The sequence below is a fragment of the Pipistrellus hanaki genome, assembly GCF_964339955.1.
Source record: "Pipistrellus hanaki genome assembly, chromosome: 2".
Taxonomy (NCBI): domain Eukaryota; kingdom Metazoa; phylum Chordata; class Mammalia; order Chiroptera; family Vespertilionidae; genus Pipistrellus; species Pipistrellus hanaki.
The window spans coordinates 126,589,876-126,611,191 of record NC_140504.1 but is presented as its reverse complement, the minus strand read 5'-3'; the positions used below and the strand labels follow the sequence as shown (position 1 = coordinate 126,611,191).

At 44.6% G+C, this 21,316-nt stretch overlaps 1 protein-coding gene across 1 annotated transcript; it reads left to right on the top strand.

Moving 5' to 3' along the window:
- Positions 1-11,755: 11,755 nt before the first annotated feature.
- On the top strand, positions 11,756-15,465 carry NHLRC1 (NHL repeat containing E3 ubiquitin protein ligase 1). The gene has a single exon (XM_084871933.1). It carries the CDS (start codon positions 11,810-11,812, stop codon positions 12,995-12,997), a length of 1,188 nt encoding a protein of 395 aa, XP_084728059.1. The 5' UTR covers positions 11,756-11,809; the 3' UTR covers positions 12,998-15,465.
- Positions 15,466-21,316: the final 5,851 nt, after the last annotated feature.

Here is a 21,316-nt window from a genome sequence, read left to right as displayed (position 1 = left end):
GGACAATAGCACTGAGAGGCAGCGGAGTAGGCCTCAGTCCCACAATGGCCACGAACCAGCCTCCGAGGTCAGCTTTGTGAGCCCAACGGTGGCAGCACCGCATGGCCTGCGGGCATCCAGAGGAGGTGGCTTGGGGTTCACAGCAGGAGCAACCGCTCCATCTTCATCAGCCAAGCGGCACTCCCACTGTGGGAGCGCACTGACTACCGGGGTGGGGGGGGCAGCTCCTGCACTGAGCGTCTTCCCCTGGTGGTCAGTGCACACCATAGTGACTGGTCGACTGGTAGTTCTGGTCAATCTACCATTCAGTCACTAAGCTTTTATTATATAGAACTAGTTAACTGTGTATGTGTGTGTTGGCTGGGTTAAAGGGGGAAGTTTATAGATCCCTTGAATACTGATAAAAGTTATAGGTACTTCCTTAGAAATATGTCATAAGGAGAATACTGTGAAAACTTTCTTAGGGTTCAGAGTTGTTGACTTCCCTGCCTCTTCTGCCCCCATTTAGGAACTGCTGCCCTAGATGCTCTCTGGCACTCGTCTTATTCTAATACACATATAAGTCTATTAATTTGGAGTGTCTCCTAGCTCATATGGTTCTTGTTTCTCTGAAACCTGTCCCCAGTTCATAATGTGGGCTTCCAGAAGCCATGACTACCTGGCTCTGCCTTTGGCACCATTTGAATGGACGGAGAAGGGACTGCAGACCTGAGTTGAGCCAATCAGATTCTCTTCAGAGATTTTTAAAAAAATATATTTTATTGATTTCTTCCTCTCTGTAAAAAATCAATAAAATATATATATATATTTTAAAATATATTTTATTGATTTCTTACAGAGAGGAAGAGAGAGGGATAGAGTTAGAAACATTGATGATAGAGAATCATCAATCAGCTGCCTCTTGCACACTCCCTACTAGGGATATGCCCGCAACCAAGGTGCATGCCCTTGATCGGAATCAAACCTAGGTCCTTTCAGTCCGCAGGTCGACTCTCTATCCACTGAGCCAAACCGGTTTCGGCTCTTCAGAGATTTTTAGAACTGGGTTGAGAAAATCAAGTCAGCCACTTAGAGGGGGTAAAACTAGCAGGTGACCCCACGGCAGTGAGGTAGCCACTTTGTCCTCCAAGATCGGAGAAAAAGAGAATGCTGTCTGCAGATAGGAGCAGAGACGAGGACTGGAGAGAGTCCTGGGCATTTTCAGTTTCCATTTTTCATTCTTCGTGAAGCCCAGCAGCTCTGTGGGAGAGAACAGTGTGTGTCCAGTGATAGAGATCTATTCTCCTTGCAGGCTACAGTTAGTGCCTATAACTTGTACCCAAAGATCCTTTAAAAATACAAAAGATATGTTCTGATGTAGTTGATCTTTTACATATAATGTGTTCTCAGTGGGGGAATACTGACCTTTTTAAAGTCTCAAGACAGACAATATACTACATATAAATTATTTTAGAGCAATTGTATTATGCTCAGAATTTTTTTAGAAATGACTTTGTAGTTTAAAAAATTTTTTTAATATATTTCTTATTGATTTTTTACAGAGAGGAAGGGAGAGGGATAGAGAGCTAGAAACATCGATGAGAGAGAAACATCGACCAGCTGCCTCTTGCACACCCCCTACCGGGGATGTGCCCGCAGTCCGCAGGCCTTCGCTCTATCCATTGAGCCAAACCGGTTTCGGCATGACTTTGTAGTTTAAATAGCAGATTCCCTGAGCCTGTGGACCCTGACACAGTGATGAAAGACCTTGCCCTGCCTAAGCATTAAGACACTAGCATGTGTACACTCTTAATGCTGTCAATGGCGTACAGAATGAAACAAGAGTGCAAAAGTCCATGTGGGTGAATGGGGAAAGAAAATCAAGAGATACAACCAAAGCTTTAACACTTACCTCTGAGGAGCTGGAGATTTGATTCTCTAAAGAGTTAATGGCATGGAGACCACAGAAGGTAACCTGAAAGGTACACCTTGTGAGAGATAATATCAGGTGAAAGGGGATCCCTGGGCAGAATGAAGTGACAAATACAAACCTCACCCATAGAGAAATTAGTCACATTTTTTATAATTTTTCCCATTCACACTGTAGCACATACCTGTCATTGTTTTATTTTAATAACAGGGTGTGACATAGATGTGGTTTTATCTTTATATAGTTGATCTTTTACATATTATGTGTCCTCATTGGGGTAATATACAATATATATGGCACACACTCTTACACTCTTTAAAGATTTTTTTTTTCTTTTTTTCTTTTTTTTCTGTTAATCTTCACCTGAGGATATTTTTTTTCCCCATTGATTTTTAGATAGTGGAAGGAAGGAAGGGGAGATAGAGAGGGAGAATCATTGATGTGCAAGAAACATATTGATTAGTTGTCTCACACACACACACTACCCTGAGCAGGGCTGGGGATGGAACCTGCAACCCTTCAGGGGGTAGGCCAGCCCTCTACCCACTGAGTATCACCAGTTGGGGAATGTTTATATTTAAATAATAATAAATTAATACGGCCGAAACAGGTTTGGCTCAGTGGATAGAGCGTCAGTCTGAGGACTGAAAGGTCCCAGGTTCGATTCTGGTCAAGGGCATGTACATTGGTTGCGGGCACATCACTGGTAGGAAGTGTGCAGGAGGCAGCTGGTCGATGTTACTTCTGCACAATATGAGCACAGTGGCGTGGTGCATTGTCATGTTGGAAGAAGCCATCTCCATTGGGATACGCCATCAACATGATAGGATGAACTTGATAAGCAACGATACTTAGGTTGTGCTATTCAGACATTGTTCCACACGAATTAAAGGGCCCAAAATCATGCCAGGAAAACATGCCTCAAACCATAACACTGCCCCCACCAGCCTGAAGGGCTGTACTCATGCATGGGGGGTGTATGCTTTCATGTTGTTTCTGTGAAATTCTCTCTGCATCTGCATGATGCAATTGGAAATGTGATTCATCAGTCCACATAACATTTTTCCAATGCTTGACTGTCCAAACCTTGTGTTCCTGTGTGAATTGGAGACGTGTTATCTTGGTAACTGCGGAGAGCAAAGGTGTTCGAACAGGCCTTCGGCTTCCATATCCCATACGATGCACTGTACAGCTAATTTGCCTACAAATGTCAGGTGGTCGTAATAATCTGGTCACTCAGTGTATATTTTAATCCTTACACAAGGATATTTTTTCAGTGATTTTTAGAGAGTGGAAGGGAGAAAGGGAGAGAAAGAGAGCGAAATATCAATGTGACAGAGAAACATTGATTGGATGCCTCCTACATGATTGACCAGGAGCTGGATTGAACTTGCAACCTGGTATGTGCCCTTGACTGGAAATCGAACCAGAGACACTCTGGCTGCAGGCTGATGCTCTAACCACTGAACCCTGCAGGCCAGGACAGAAATAACATATTTTAATAATATATTTTAATGTGCTTTTATTGACTTTTAGAAAGGGAGAGGGAGAGAAGAAAACATCAATGAGAAAGAAACATTGATTGGCTGCCTCCTGAATACCTCCCACTGGGGACTGAGCCTGCAACCCGGGCATGTGCCCTGACCAGGAATCAAACTGGTGACCTCTCAGTGCATGGGTCAACGTTCAAACAGCTGAGCCACACAGGCTAAGGCAACAATATTTTTTTAATAGATGTATAATGTTCTGTCAGATGGCAGTGCCACAATCATTTCATCTTTCTCCTGCTTAGAGTAATTCAGCACAGGTAAGTAGTACTCCTGAGAGTGCTGGATGAGGATTCGCTGACGATTGAAGACTGTCCCATTCTGAGGACTCTAGTGACAGAGACTGAACAGTGATCACTACTATATAATGTGGTGAGGAAGACACACAGGCAGCTGTCAGCCTGTAAGTAGACACTTAAGCCATCAATAAGTGAGGACAGCCCTGGCCGGTGTGGGTAAGTGGTTAGAGTGTTGGCCCTAACTAAAAGGTCACGGGTTTGATTCCTGGGCATGTACCTAGGTTGCAAGTTCAATCCTGAGCCCCAGTTGGGAGGCAACTAATCTATGTGTCTGTCTCACATCAATGTTTCTCTCTTTCTCCCTCCCCTCCCCCACTCTTCCACTCTCTCTAAAAAAGCAATGGAAAAAAATATCATCAGATGCGGATTGAACAAAAAAAAATAATAATTAAATAATGAGGACAACATTACTTAGAACAGGTGGGAAGAGAAGATAAAAAGAACAAGGATGGTGTCTTAAGCAACACTCAAATTTTTCGAATTTGAGAAACATTAAAGTCTCTAGGTTCCCATTTCAACTATCTATTCCAGCTCATTTTTCTGTGGGTGCTCAAAGCATACAGGCCTGAACCACTGGTCCCCGCTCCATCAAACCCTCACCCCTGAGGAGCCCAGCACATGGATGTGAGTTACAAAATTAGATAGATGGTCAGAGGGGCACAGGAAGGTAAGATGCCCCAGGGCCGTGGTCAGCAAACTGTGGCTCTCGAGCCACATGCAGCTCTTTAGCCCCTTGAGTGTGGCTCTTCCACAAAATACCACGGCCTGGGCAAGTCTATTTAGAAGAAGTGGTGTTAGAAGGAGTTTAAGTTTAAAAACTTTGGCTCTCAAAAGAAATTTCAATGGTTGTACTGTTGATATTTGGCTCTGTTGACTCATGAGTTTGCCAACCACTGCCCCATGGGAAGGGCAAAGCTAGGATGTCATCAGAGCCCCGGTCAGAGTCCAAGGAGCCACACAAGCTACAGAGACGCACCTACGGAGGAGGTGGGCTGAAGCTGGCCTGACCCTCAAAACTGAATAACTCAGGAAGGATTCAGAGTAACAAAGACAGCAGGGTTTTTGCTCTGTGGGCTCACAAGCTCATGCTGAAGTGCCTACTGTCTTTGCTCCTTGTCTTTCAAGAAGTTGCGCCTCTCTTCCCTGATTGAGATCATGCCATTCCATGTGCCTTGCGCCTCATTTTTTTCTCCTGTCATTGTCAGGTGCAGTCTGAAAGGTCACTGTGTCACTGACCTCCTGCTCCACAACAAGGTCCGGTGGCTGTCCAGAGGCGAGGTGCTAAAACGCTTTGTCGCATGTTTGGAAGAAGTAAAAACTTTCCTGGCCAGCAAAGAGCTCACCTTTGCTGAGCTGGAACAACCAGAGTGGCTGGAAAAATTACATTTTATGGTAGACTTGACAGCACATCTAAACACACTAACTACAACCCTTCAGGGCAAAGGAGGCACAGCCCTGCACATGCTGGAGGAGGTTTTGGCATTCGAGCGCAAGTTGACAGTGTTTGTCAAAGATTTACAGAGAGGTACACTGTCTCACTTTCCCTCTTTGAGAGAGTTCAAACAAGGTCATGATATGATAAATTTGGAATATTTGAAGTCTGCAATCACCGCAATGCAAAGTTCGTTTGGGAAATGATTCTGTGAGTTCAGAGAGGAAAAAAACCACATTATCCTTCCCTGTCACTCCCCTGGCGATCGATCCATCCCTATTGAATATGATTGCATTTGCAGGTGTAAGTCAACCTGATCTTGAGATGGAACTGGCCGATATAGCCGACAAAGATAAATGCTTGACCGCTACTCTTGAGGATGTTGCCCGTCAGAAGGCCATTCTGGCTCAGAATCTTAATTGGAGTGATATTGAAAACCTTCCCAAACAGGACAAACTTGTATTCGAAACATAGAATGCCATCCCCAACACTTATATAAACATAGAAAAAGTATGCATTTGGAGTCCTGTCGATCTTCGGCTCCACATATGTATGTGAGCAGGTCTTCTCCAACATGAACTATATTAAAAACAAACATCGATCACGCCTCACAGATGACAACTTGCAAGCCTGTGTGAAAATGAAGGTAACGTCTTACAGCCCTGATGTGCTGACACTGTGCACTGAGGTTCAGGAGCAAAAATCCCATTAACCAGGTAAATTAAATATTTTAATTAGCTATTAATTTGCAAAAATATATTTTACATTGTTAAGTGAAAAAGTCCTTTTTTTCTTCAGATTGACAGCTAACTGCACGATCCGGTATATAGCATTAAGGTAAGAAACAATATATGCAAGTGTTATATTTGTTTTAAGTGTCGCAATGGTTTTGCGGCTCCCAGGTTTTTTTTTCCTTCAGAAACGGGCCCAAGGTTGCAGACCTTTAAGACATAAAGGTCTGGTTAACTTATTATAAAGATCTGGTTAACTGGTTAACTTATTATAAAGGTCTGGTTAACTGGTTAACTTAACCAGTCCCCCGCGCTCCCGCTTCTCCGCTGTAACCACCTGCACTAGGTCTCCATCCTCCCTCCCCTGCGGGTGGTACTTTGCACATAGGCCCAGCCACTGGCCACATGTTCTATTCTTTAAGCCCTTTGTCCTCATACCCCTCAGGGCTCACTGTAGGTGGAGCGGGAAGAGATGGGCAGGCTATTCCAGGACTCTCTAAATGAGGTGTGTTGGAGGGAAATGGAGAAATCCATGGAGACTCTGGCACAGAAAGATTCACCATCAAAAACTCAAAATGTTAGCGTTAGACTCAGGGCATTTATTTTATTAACCAGTGTGTGTATTCAGGTGCTGCGGGTGTTACAATATAAGGTATTTGAGAAAGCCATTATCATTGACTCTAGAGATAGGCAAAATGTTTAGCACTGTTCCTGGCTAAATACTACTTTCCTAACAGTGCTTCTTATAAATCCTAGAGAATCATCGAAGAAAAGATAGAATATCTGGGTTTACTACCTATAAGCAGTATCCTTCTAAGTATTCATTCGTTCATCCATTTAATTGATGTTCTTGGCAACTACTTGTGTATCAGGCACGATATGGTGCTGAGCAAAACCAGACCTGGTTCCTGCTCTCCTGGAACTTAGTTGATCTCTCCAGAGTCAGGAGCAGGAGAAAGAAGAGGTAAAGGTAAAGAGCAATTTGAAGATTGCTCTTAAAAGGGAAAATGGACTCCGTATACTTGGTAAAGTACAAAAAAGACAAAATGAGGCCCTGGCTGGTTTGGCTCAGTGGATAGAGCATTGGCCTGTGGACTGAAGGTCCCGGGGTCGATTCCATCAATGGTACATGCCTTGGTTGTAGGTTCAATCCCTGGCCTTGGTTGAGATGCATGCGGGAGGCAACCAATCGATGTTTCTCTCTCACATCAATGTTTCTCGCTGTGCATCTCTCCTCACTTGAACTTTCTCTAAAAATCAATGAAAAATATCTTGAGGATTACAAAAACAGAAGACAAAATGCAAAGGGCAGGAGTGACTGAGTTGGATTGGCAGGAATACTGGAATAGAATCTGTATGTAATTCTGTGAAGAGGCAGCAATCACTGAAGAAAATGGTTGGCAAGGATGTATGGATCCTAAATATGAAAGACTTAAACCTATGTGTTGTTAGTTCTGAAAGCTTTGTGTAATTGAGAAAACCTTAACTCCCAAATGACCCCAAATATTTCCATGCTTTAAAGTTACCATTTGAGTCTGGACTATAATTCATGAAGGTAGATTGTCTGTTTATGTGCCAAAATGTCTTGCAGAATTACTGTGCTGTCTACCAAGAGGTAGAGGGATTACCATGATCATTCTTTTAAAAATGTCAGGTTTGCCGAGACCGGTTTGGCTCAATGGATAAAGCGTCGGCTTGGGGACTGAAGGGTCCCAGGTTCGATTCCGGTCAAGGGCATGTACCTTGGTTGCGGGCATATCCCCAGTAGGGGGTGTGCAAGAGGCAGCTGATCGATGACTCTCTCATCGATGTTTCTAACTCTCTATCTCTCTCCCTTCCTCTCTGTATAAAATCAATAAAATATATTTTTTAAAAAAATAAAAATAAAAATGTCAGGTTTATTGTAGCTTTTTCTGGTTTACCTTGTCTGTTGGTGCAGTACTTCTGATTGCCCCGCAGGGGCAGCAAAGCATCAAAAAGAAACCTTGGGATTATCCTGGAGTTGAGCAAGGGAGCTGAGCCCTCCAGCTCCTCTCTTCTGTCAGGCTAGCCAAGGTCATTGAAGGGTAAGCTCAGCCACAGTCACCAATGAGTTGTGGGTCTTTGGAGACATTTTATTTTATTTTTTCATATATTTTAACCTGTTAACCGAGCGGGACGTATAAATACGTCAAACGTAAACAATATAGGGTACGGGTAGGACATATGAATACGTCCTTGAAATATATGTTGCGCCCTGAAACGGCGCATATATTTCCAAACAACAAAGGTATTAGTCATCCATGCATGTCTCGACATGAATTTAAGACACGGAGGGAATCAGTATAATTTCGCTATTGAGAGTGGTGGACGTGTTCTGGGTGAGCAGTGTAGGTACTTACACTTACCTACCTATTTTCATATTATATATTATTTACTTATATTTTTTATATCTCCAACCTTTATATAATAGAAAAACATATAAAATTGATCCAATCATCAATAATTTGTCAGAAAAGTTTAAAAGTTTTTATGTATGTGAACGAGAAATATGCGTAGATGAATCTTTTATTATGGAAAGGGAATTTATCTTGGAAACAATATATATCTACAAAAAGAGCTAGATTTGGAATGAAGTTGTTTATTTTGAGTGAAAGCCAATCTGGATACGTACAAAATATAATTTTATACACAGGCAAGGACACAAATTATGGTTTGAACTACCCACAAGAAAAACAATCAACAAGAATTGTTTTGGAGTTAACACATGACTTACTGAATAAAGGATATAGGATTTACTTAGATAATTTCTATACGTCAATTCATTTGGCTGAACTCTTGTGTCAAAACAATACAGACATTGTTGGAACAATGAGGATAAACAGAGTCGGAATCCCCAGTAAAATAAAAAAAAAATTACAGAAAAATGAACATATAGTAAGAATCAAAGACAAACTTATGGTTTTAAAATGGAAGGATAAAAAAGACGTATTGATGCTCAGTTCTATTCATAATGACAAAAAGACAATGATTGAAAAGAGAGGAAGAAGGCAAGGAAAACCGAATGTTGTCCTGGATTATAATAAGAATATGGGCGGCGTAGATTTGGGAGATGGAGTTATGGTGGCCTACATGGCTGCCCGTAATAGGTAAAAAAATTTTATTAAAAAATTTTTCTACGATTAATTGATATGTGCTGCTTCAATGCATATATTATATACAAAAAAGATAGAGGTCATTTGGATTGATTACACTTTTTGATAGAGTGTGTAGAGAAATTGGTAGATAATAACATAGTGAAAACTCACCCAAAGACATCAACAAGCAGCTCTACATCTAAACCATCACGCTTAGTTGAAAGGCATTTTCCAGAACAAATAAAAGCGATATAGGAAAAACTAAATCCAGGAAATGCCGAGTTTGCTACAAAAAAGGTGTTAGGAAAGAATCTACATACTGGTGTCCGGATTGTAAGGTAGCACTATGTATCAACAATTGTTTTAAAATATATCACACGGAAGTTGAGTTTTGAATTTTTACATCTATATTTCAATTTTTTAAACTCAATATTTCTATTTTATTTGTGTGCTTTTGTTTTTATATTTTTTATTGTGTATAGAAATAAGAAATATATATTTTTTGTAATCTTTATAATTGTTTATAAAATTTATAATTTTTTAATTCGATGTTTCCATTTTTTTGTTGGTATTCTTTTCTATTTGTTGGTAATTTTGTATTTTCCTTTCTGCTTTATATATAAATAAACAAAAAATATGTATTTCATTTATTTTAATTAAGTATAAATTTAAAAAATAATAATAAAAAATTACGTCCACTGGGCGTGACGTACTGACACGGCCTAGTGAAAGAGTATGCGCCCGTTGTAGGTTGCGTAATTAAAAAGGGAACTCCCCGGTTAACAGGTTAATTGACTTCAGAGAGGAAGGGAGAGGTAGAGATAGAAACATCAATGATTGTGAGAGAATCATTAATCTGCTGCCTCCTGCAAACCCACGACTGGGTCTCGAGCCTGCATGCCATCTCGTGTTTGAAGGTTTTTAAGCATCTCTGTGCTTTCCATCTTGACTGAGGATGGAAGAATTTAACCTGGTACCATTTGAAGGGATTGTTGTAGTGCAGTTGTTAGTGGTTGTCAAACTTGGCTGCACATTATAATCATCCGGGAGCTTTAAAACTTCCAGCTGCCCAGACCACACCCAAACCAAGTAAACCTAGTTATGACACCCAGCTATTTACCAAATACAACCAAGTTGGAAAAACACTGGAATATGCCTGGTCGGTGTGGCTCAGTGGTTGAGCGTTGACCCATGAATTAGGAGATAACGGTCCGACCCCCAGACAGGGCACATTCCCGGGGGTTTGGGCTCGATATCCAGAATGGGTTGTGCAAGAGGCAGCTGATCCATGATTCTCATCACTGATGATTTTCTCGCTCCCTCTGCCTTCTTTTCTCTGAAATCAATTTAAAAAAACATTAAAAAATACAACACTAGGATAGTTAAGAGTGTGGGCTCTGCCATTAAACTGCCTGGCCTCAAATCCCAGTACAACTACTTCCTAGCCATGTGACCCTGAACACGATGCTTAACCTGTATGAATTCTTTTGTAGAAAAAGGGATGATGAAAATAACATTTTCTGCCTAGCTGGTTTGGCTCAGTGAGTAGAGCATCGACCTGCGGACTAAAGGGTCCCAGGTTTGATTCCGGTCGAAGGCACATGTCCAAGTTGTCTGCTTGATTCACAGTGGGGAGCATGCAGGGGGCAGCCAATCAATGATTCCCTGTCATCATTGATGCTTCTGTCTCTCTCTCTCTCTCCATCTTCTTTCCTTTCTGAAATTAATAAAAATACATTAAAAAAAAAGGAAAGAAAGAAAATAACCTGTTCTTACAGGACTGTCATGAGATTTAAATAAGATAATCTATGTAAATCACCTAATAGAAAGCAGGCATGGCATAAGTTCTACAGCAATTATGATGAACAGCTTCCATTTGCTTCCATTAATTCTTCTGGACATTTCCAGCCATTGTTCCCCCATCTGACACTCATTCACCTACTGGGTTTCTTGTATTGCCCTATCCCATGCCTTTGCTCGCACATGCATCTATTTTACACATATTCATTAAGTATCTAGTTTAACTACAAGTGTGATCAAGACACACGCCTGCCTCACCTCCCTCGAAGTTCAACTTTCCTCGTGTGTCTGTGTTTTCCAGTTCAATCAGAAGCATCGTGAACCACGAGACCCTATTTTCCCGCCAGCCCTAGCCCCTATCCCCCAGCACCACGAATTGGAAACTGCAGGGTTGAAAGACGAGGTTGTTCTAGCTCTGGCTTTGTCACTTACAGCCTAGGTGATAAGGAGGAACCTTCTTGTTCTCAATAGGTGCATTCCTTAATGTGAAATGTGGAGCTAACCCATTTTGTTAACGATTTTGTTAAGATTAACCTACCTGAGCCGAAACCGGTTTGGCTCAGTGGATAGAGCGTTGTCCTGCGGACTGAAAGGTCCCAGGTTCGATTCCGGTCAAGGGCATGTACCTTGGTTGTGGGCACATCCCCAGTAGGGGGTATGCGGAAGGCAGCTGATCGATGATTCTCTCTCATCGATGTTTCTCTTTATCCCTCTCTCTTCCTCTCTGTAAAAAATCAATAAAATATATTAAAAAAAAAAAAAAAAAAAAAAAAGATAAAACCTACCTGACCATGCGCTGGAATGCAGGCTTTCAAGCAGCAGTGCCGCCCGCGCCCACCAGGGGGCAGCAGGTCTCGGCCTGGCGGCGCCGGGATCGACGTCAGAACCAGCGCCTCCGCCCCGTGACCGTGAACCCGGGCGGGCGGCGGGGAGGTCGGGCGCGGCGCGGCGGGAGGGAGCCCCGCGGGCGGCGCGATGGGCGCCGAGGCCCCGGGGGGCGGGCCGGCGCTGCGGGAGCTCCTGCGCGAGGCCGACAGCGGCCTGCTGGAGTGCCAGGTGTGCTTCGAGCGGTTCGGCCCCCGCCAGCAGCGGCGCCCGCGCAACCTGCCCTGCGGCCACGTGGTGTGCCTGGCCTGCGTGGCCGCCCTGGCGCAGCCGCGCACGCTGGCGCTCGAGTGCCCCTTCTGCCGGCGGGCCTGCCGCGGCTGCGACACCAGCGACTGCCTGCCGCTGCTGCACCTGCTGGAGCTCCTGGGCCCCGCGCCCGGCCCCGCGCAGGCCGCCCGCCGCGCGGCCCCCGGCGGCCCCGGGGCGCTCACCTGCCGCCTGGCCTTCGGCGGCTGGGGGACCCTGGTGAACCCCACGGGGCTGGCGCTGTGCCCCAAGACCGGGCGCGTCGTGGTGGTGCACGACGGCAAGCGGCGCGTCAAGATCTTCGACTCCGGGGGCGGATGCGCTCACCAGTTTGGAGAGAAGGGAGGCGCTGCCTGGGACATCAAGTACCCGCTGGACGTCACGGTCACCAGCGACTGCCACGTGGTTGTCACCGATGCGGGCGACCGCTCCGTCAAGGTGTTCGATTTTTTGGGCCAGCTCAGGCTCGTCTTCGGAGGCCCGTTCTCCTTGCCTTGGGGTGTGGAGACCACCCCTCAGAACGGGGTGGTGGTCACGGACGCGGAGGCAGGGTCCCTGCACCTCCTGGAAATGGACTTTGCAGAAGGGGTCCTCCGGCGCACCGAGAGGCTGCACACGCAACTGTGCGGCCCCCGAGGGGTGGCGGTGTCCCGGCTCACCGGGGCCATCGCGGTCCTCGAGCGCCCCCTGGCGCCGGGGGCCGGGACCTGCGGCACCACTGTCAAGGTGTTCAGCGCCGCCATGCAGCTCATCGGGCAGGTGGACACCTTCGGGCTGAGCCTCTTCTTCCCCTCGGAAATAACGGCCTCCGCGGTGACCTTCGACCACCAGGGGAATGTGGTGGTCGCCGATACTTCCAGCCACGCCGTCCTGTGCTTAGGAAAACCTGAGGAGTTTCCCGCACTGAAGCCCGTCATCACCCACGGTCTTTCCCACCCTGTGGCACTGGCCTTCACCAAGGAGAATTCTCTTCTTGTGCTGGACAGTGCCACCCATTCTGTAAAAGTCTACAAGGCTGACTGGGAGTGATGGGCGCGTGCTGAGGATTCTGGGGCTTGGGACCAGAAGCCCTGGAGCTGCCACTGATGAATTGTTTAGCCCTGGATAAATTATTTAATCGCACCCATCCAATAGGGATCATTATAACTGCCTGGCAGACTTACAAAGGGTGAGGCAATTATTTAAGAAGATTAATGAAATCTATTTATTGAATATGTGCTTCATATGCTAAGAATTTTTTTTTAAAAAAAACATTAGCTCATTTAATCCTTAACAGATACCCAGTAAGGTAATTTATATTATCAATCCCAGTTTAGATATGAGAAAACTAAGACCCAGAGAGCTGAAGTGACTTACTCAAAGTGACAATCACCATTGGATCTCAATTCGGACTCCCAAACACATTGTCTTAAATAAAATAACTTATGTGGGGGAAAATATGTGAATGTATATTATTGCTATGTGTACGCTATTTACAAGTAGTCATTTATTGTAGTTGGATGCACAGAGGAGACTTTACAGAGAATTCAGAAAGAGCATTTTGTGGTGGGTATCAGCTCAACTTGCAACTCGTCTGATGGAGTTATTGTGGTTCCGAGTTACTTGACTAGGAAAAACAACTGAACTGCTTATTCAGAAGGTAAACGTGTCTTCTGCCATCGGTATCTCCCCCACCCTGTAGGCATCAGAAAAGGTTGCCTATACTTGGTTGAGAAAAGGCCTGCTTTGACGTCTGTTCTGAATTACTGTAGCACACACTACATTTATACAAGTGTTAGAGGGCTGGATGATACTCCTGTTACATGTTTATGTTAATACAGAGATAAATCACCACAATTAATTCGTGGTAAAAATTTATTTTGGTGGCCTTTTTATAATCAGTAGTAACCTGAAGCACTTCTGTGATGGGGTATTTGTGCAATTTAAATTTGCCCCAGGTGTTGCAAACACTGTATACTCAAGAAATACTTCCCTTTTATTTTATTGAATTTTTTACAGAGAGGAAGGGAAATGGATAGAGTTAGAAACATCGATGAGAGAGAAGCATCCATCAGCTGCCTCTTGCACACCTCCTACTGGGGATATGCCTGCAACCAAGGTACATGCCCTTGATCAGAATCGAACCTGGGACCTTTCAGTCTGCAGGCCGACTGAGCCTAACCAGTTAGGGCAAGAAATTCTTCTCTTGATCCTAAGTCAGCATTTTAAGTCACTGGTAAACACTGAAATCTTTCTTGAGTCAAAATATAGCCTTGACCAAGATAACACTTGCTTAATGCTGTGATTGATTCAATGAATGGGAATTTCAGGTGAAGTAGCCAGTTTTTCCTCAGTGGTGTGTTTTTAGCTGGTGTAAACATCTCAGTTTAGTGCTGCTGGAATAGACTGAGTAACTGGCACCTCACAAGCAGCACAACATTTTTCTCAGGGAGAAAATAACTGGTTTTGAAAGGTGAATGTTTGCTTCAGATAATAGCTGATGCTTTATCAACTACAGGATTCTGTTATACTAAGGATTTAGTAGACAATGTACACACTAGAGAGAGTCCCAAAATTATGAGTAAAATATGTTTCAAGATTTTAAGTTTGTTCTTTGGAACTAAAAGAGCCTGTTTCATATGCCAGTCCACAAAAGCCCATTTTGCTTCTGTGTTTTATCAACTAGCACTAATCATAAGGTCTCAGACACCCTGGATCACTTTTGTCAGTGCATTCCAAATAGGGATTCTGGGGACAACCCTTCCCCTACACTCACCCCACCCATGGAAGCCATCCTTAGGTCAGTGACTTCATAAGTGTTCTGTGTTGTGTAACAAGAAAAGTCTCCGGTGGAAATATATGTTCAAACTTGTTCATTTGCAAGTAGGGTCACTGTGCCTTGATCTTTAAAAAGTTTTCCTTATGCCCTCGCTGGTTTTGTTCAGTGGTTAGAATGTTGGACTGAAGGGTCATGGGTTTGATTCTGGGCAAGGGAACGTGCCTCGGTTGCAGGCTCAATTCCTCCCCCCAGTTGGGGTGTGTGCAAGAAGGCAGCCAACTGATGTATCTCTCTCCCATCGATGTTTCTCTCTCTCTCTTTCTCTCCCCCTCCCTTCCACTCTCTCTGAAAATCATTGGAAAAAACATCCTTGAGTGAGGATTAATAACAACAAAAAATGTTTTTTAGGAATAATGACATTTTAATGGCTTTAGAGTTGAGTCAGTTCAGGAATTTTCTCCTGTTTGGAATTATCAGTGGAATCATCCTTGGCTGTGGTGCTGTGCATATGTCTTTTTCAGACAGTACTTGGAGAAAAGATGGGGAACATGTCGCACATGTGGAGATATGTGATCAAGGTATTGCTTGTTTCCTGTGGCTTACCTCACCAGAAGAATGAGGTGAGAATCCCTGAGACGATGTAAGAGAAAACCAGAGAGGTAGTAACAAGCAAACTTATTAACTGGTACCTCTCCCTGGGAGTGGGTGAGGCAGGATATGCAACATAAACAGATAGCAGCTCTTCCCAGGAATGGCATAACAGGTGTGTGTGGGGGGGGGGGGAGGGGGAGGGGGAGGGAGGGAGGAGGCAGGGTTTCCCTGGGAAAGATGCAAAGCTGGGCCGTTTTTTATCTCCTGAGAGGCAGGAAGAGATCATTACAGTGGAAAGTTAAAGGTTTCAAGATGATAGAGGAGATCCCAGCTGGTGTGGGTCAATGATTGAGCGTGAACCTATGAACCAGGAGCTCACAATTCAGTTCCTCTGTCAGGGCATATGTCTGGGTTTTCGCTTCCATCTCCAGTAGGGGGTGTGCAGGAGGCACCTGATCAATGATTCTCATTATCAATGTTCCTCTCTCTCTCTCTCTCTCTCTCTCTCTCTCTCTCTCTCTCTCTCTCTCTCCCTCCATCCCCCCCTCCCTCTCTGAAATCAATAAAAATGTATTTTTAAAGAAAGGTGAAGAGGAGAGTTGGAATGACCCTCCAGGGACAGGAGATAAAAGGATGTGACCAAGAATAAATGGAGAAGAAGAAAGTCTCTTTTTGAACGTGTCCCTCAATCACGTGCCTTTAGGTCAATGCTACCCACTATGTACCATCTGTTGAGTCCATAAAAGCAAAAGCAGTCTCTCTCAGCAGTCATCACTTCACCTTCCATCTGTTGCAGTTTTACCCAATTCCTGATCCTTGGCTGGTCTCCTCTTTTTACCCTAGTTCATGTTGTGCAGGGCCACTAGATCAGCCACCTGAACTTGGTTTTCTCAATTTTTTTCTCTCCACATTTTCCAAGGACTTTGGTTCAGATTCATAAATCTCTCCTCTGGCAAGTCTCAGACAATAATTACCATTTGGCAAGATCTAGATCTTCCCTGACTCCTCATTAAGTGGGGTGCAACCCACCCGAAGTGAGTAATATACCTTTTGAGGAACAAGCATAACATCCCATGCATCTCAGAAAAATGAAGAACCACTCATGATGGCTGACTTAATCATCCTGATGCCTGCCACAGAAAGAAGAGGTGTATATTGGGGGTTAGTGCTTTACTTATGGTGACACTGTGGTATATCTTGATTAGTAAGGAGATGACTGCTTTCTTGAAGAGTTTGCAGAAAATATGACAGGGAGGCTTCCAGCGCTCACCATCACTATCACACTAAACAGTCATGGAGTCTGCTGAGCCCACAGCTACTTCTGAGAAAAACTGTGCCCCTCCCACAGGCCTGCTGACTAGCCTGCCCTTAGACACCATGTTTTCTGTTACATGATTCCCTCTAGCAATAGCTGATTGGATAGGAGTGCTCATCTAACTAAATAACAGCCCACTCATCAATGTCCCATCAAAGGTATGAATTAGACCAAGACTGCCCTACGAATTGGCCTGGGGTAATTTCCCAGAAAGCAGCAAAGAGATGGAAACACAGGCATGGGCCGCTTGCTGATGGGTATCCATTCTAAGCAATGCACTGGTAGGCAATTCTGTCTTTGTGCATACATCATAGAGTGACTTACACACACCTAGATGGTGCCGCCTACTACTGCAACTGTATGTGCTATACTTTTACATGACTGGCAACACAATAGGTTTGTTTACACCAGCATCACTACAGACATGTGAATAAAGTGTTGTGCTGTGATGTTATGACAGTTTATGACATCGCTAAGCGATAGGAATTCTCTAGTTTCATTATAATCTTACTAGTGTCCCGGTGCACTAAATTTGTGCACTGGGGCAGTGGTTCCCTCAGCCCAGCCTGCACCCTCTCCAATCAGGGACCCCTTGGGGGATGTCTGACTGCAAACTGGGACCACTGGCTCCTAACTGCTCGCCTGCCTGCCTGCCTGATCATCCCTAACTGCCTCTGCCTGCCTGATCACCCCTAACTGCCCTCCCTTGCCGGCCTGATCTCACCCACAACTGCCTGCCTCTGCTGGCCAATTTTATTCTAATTGTTCAGTTTCTATGCCAGTCAGTGTCAAAAACTCCACCTCCTAGGCAGCTGTTGGCTCCTCATAGTTGACCCAGATTTAGCTCTGATTGGTCAGTTTCTATGCCAGTCAGCATCTCTGGGCCTATCAACAGGGCCTGATAAAAAAAAGACGGGGCTGATGAGCCCTGGTGGAGGCCTGGAGAGAATTGGATGCAGGGCTGCTGGCCAGGCTCTGAGGGAAAGAGAGAGGCAAGTGTTAGTCAAAAGCTGCCTCAGGTGCTACAGATCAGCCCCTGCTTCTCTCCTCAGTTCTCTGATTCAAAGCCCCCTCAGCAGTCACTGCTGAGTCACTGGGCCTGCAGCCCCAGTAATCAGCGCTAGGTTGCCATCGCTGACAGCCCACGGTCAGCCTTTGGTCCTGATCTGTCCTTACACCCTGGCTCTTTATTATAGAGAGGGGACCACTGACATATGTGCAGTCCATTCTTGACCAAAACGTCACTCTGCGGTGTGTGACTATAGATTCCTATCCCTGAAATTTTGAATGGAGATATATGGAGCAAGTCAGGTGAGGGCAGCCTGGGGGGAATGCTGAAAGCATGCTCAGTGAGAGGGGCACAGAGCAGCTGTGAGCGAGCCAAAGTCACAAATGAGAAGAAGCTATGAGGCAGAGAAAAGATAACCACTATGAAGAATCCAGGTCAGAATGGGAGGAGAAAATGCACCCAGAGAAGCTAAACTGTCAGATTTTTTTTTTTTTTTTTCCAACAGAAAGTGTCTAACAAAAGCTATGCTATGTTGTTGATCTGTTTGGAAGATTTAAACGTAAACCTGTGGGTTTTGATGCCATGAGCGAGGAACGAATTCTGAGAGATTCCTCACACTCCCGTCAACGCACGCACCCCTCATCCTGGTGGGGCCTCAGACCAGAGGCCACGCAGAGGCCAGCCTACCAAAGGTCTAAATATCTGAGTTGTAAGTCAATCCACCAAACTGTTAAATAAAATATATCCAACCCTCCCATCTTGATAAAGACAAGTGTATAAGTTAGAAGAATCCTTTCATTACGATCTGGAAGACCAGGTTCCATTTAGAATGCTTGGGTGGAACCTTTGCTCACTTTGAGGTGCCGAAGTTTAAAGGAAGATCGGATAGGCTGCAGCCTGTTTAAAAGGTCTGAAGAAGAACCTCAGATGCTTGTGCTGTTCACAGCTCTATCCTCATGCCTAGAACACAGCCTGACACACTGTAGGCATTCAGAGATATTTGGTGAGTTACTCTATGTTTTTTTCCAAGGACTTTTCCTAGACTATGTATTCCTTTCACTAAAAGGGAAGTGCTGTAGGCAGCTGGGTAGTGTGGGGAAGCTGGTCGAGAATGAAGACAATTTGTGGTGGGTTTGCTGAGTGACTCGGAGAGAGCACAGAGCCATGATGGTGACTTTGTGGTAGCCTGGGGTGAGACCGCGTGAAGAACTTCATGCCCTCAGTCACCGCATTTCCAGTTCTCCAAGCACATGGTGAGGTATGAGCATGGCCCGAGTTTACATGAGTCAGGTCTTTTGTCAGACCACAAAGAATGATAATATGAAACTGGGCTTCAAGCCATAGATTTTGGTACTGGAAGGAAACTTTGAAATTTTTAATTACCATTCACTCAAATGACAACCGAAACCTGCAGAGTTGTAAAAGGATGAGTTTAGGTCACACAGGTAGTTCAGGGTGGAACCAGGACTAGAAACTGGACTTTTCTATATTCCACACTGACCCCTGGAGTGAAAAAGAATCTTTGAAGGTCAAAGGCTGGGGATACACACACACACACACATGCATATGTATGTGCTGGCACTAGATCTTTTACTGGTGAGCTTCTTATTTTCTTTACAAATAGATCTTTTGCCCCAACTTTCCTAAGTCAACTTTCATTTTATTGTTTCACTGCATCTACTGGGATGTCTTACTGTTTCTTTCTCAAATAACATCCAGGTTTGTATGCACGCTGGCCCAAGAGAACACCATAGTATTTCCAAATTGTCTGCTTAGACCATAACCAGCAGGCCTGTCTCTTTAGTCATAAGTAAGCCTTACTGAGTCCAAAGCCATGAGCTCTCTCCCTGCTTCCTTCTGCTTCATGATCATCAAATGGACTCCTGTCTGTTATAAAAAGGAGCTTCTTACAAAAGAGTGTAACTTAAACATAACTAACCTTTGCACACTACATGAAAATTGTTTCACAAAGCTGTTTATTTGGCCCTCACACTGTCTCTGAGATAGGCGGGCAGGTTCTATTAGGGTGACTCTATAGGCGAAGAAGCTGAGACTGACAGAAACAAGTGACGCCCGAGATCACACGACCACATCCAGCTGTGTTTGGGGCTCGGGAGAGCACGTATTTGTAAAAAATCTGCAGCTCCCCAGGAGCTGACAATATGTGCAGCCAGGTTTGGGTCCACTGCTCTAGAGAACAAACAACTGCCAGCCCTCTCTTCATGGGGCATCCTCACCACATCCTCCCTTCACACCAGTTTGTCCCAGCGCTAGGTGATGTTCTGTGGGAAGGAACATCGCCACCCTGCCCTGGTTTCAGAGCTTCCGCTTATAATGTAGACGGAGCCTGTCAGTTTCTGAGCATCATTCGCTCCACACTCGGTGCCTTCTTTGAGGTGCTATGGAGAGAGGCCCGTTTCCATGGCAAGAGCAGGTGCTGTGACTAGGTCTTGGGAGGGCTCTGAGCAATGGGAGCCAAATTCTGATATTTCCCTTAAACTGAATGCTTTTTTTTTTTTTTTTTTTTTTTAGGAAAGTTCTCATTATTTTCAGAAATCAGAGAAGGTAACTCTTCAGCTGCCTGGTGCACCATGCTCTGTAGCTCTGTGATCTGACGTCCTGTGTTGTGAGGGCTACACAAGCAAGGCAAGGAGAGACTTCAAGAGCCAAGTGGCCAGTGGCAGCCGCCTGCCTAGGAAAGGCCATGCGTTCCAAAACCAAGTTCTCTCCATGTTCTCTCCCATTCCTCTGCCCTGCCATGAGACCTTTCCTTGGCTGTTTTGCTGTCTTTCCCCTCAACCCCCCAAATTGCAGAAGTAACATTCATTCATAGTAGAGCTGGAAAACAGAAATACGTATAAAGAGCCCAGCCAGTGTGGCTCAGTGATTGAGCGTTGACCTATGAACCAGCAGGTCACGGTTTGACTCCTGGTCAGAGCACATGCCCAGGTTGCGGGCTCGATCCCCACTAGAGGGCCTACAGGAGGCAGCCAATCAATGATTCTCTTTCATCATTGATGTTTCTCTCTCTCTCCCCTCTCCCTCTCTGAAATCAATAAAAACATATTTTAAAAAGAGAAATAAGCATAAAGATATTTAATCACTTTCAATGAGAGAAAATGGCTGATAACTTTGAATTGAACTATCTCATCATTGTGGAATTAGCATTCCTGAAACTCACTTTATCAATCCAAATTTTGTAAAAACTGTAAACAGATCACGTAAATTGAGAGGTCTTCTGCAAAGTAAAGTTTAGGTAATGTTCTGTGGGAACGTCCAGCCAAAGTTCAATTTTGGAGATCCCACAACCTGAGAAGCAAAAGCTCCATGGCAGAGAGAGCGGTATTCACCAAATATTCCATCTGCCCACACAGGTCCCTGCAGTTGGGCTGGGCCACGTGACAAGCTGTGGACAGAACCCAAGATGAAGCAGTATAATTAGCTTGAAAGGGGAAGAATAACAAAGTGAGGACATGCCAAAGTGAGGTGAAACAGAGGTCTCAATGTCAAAGTGAAAGTACCATAATTTATAGAAATAAAATATTGTACCTGCATTTTATAAAGTGAAATCCAAGCGGAGTCTGATTTAGCTCCTAGTCTTTCCAGTCATTCCCAAGCTAGCACTATAGCCAGGAGAGTTCAGTTTAATGTATGTTTTCAGGGTGTGCCCCTCCC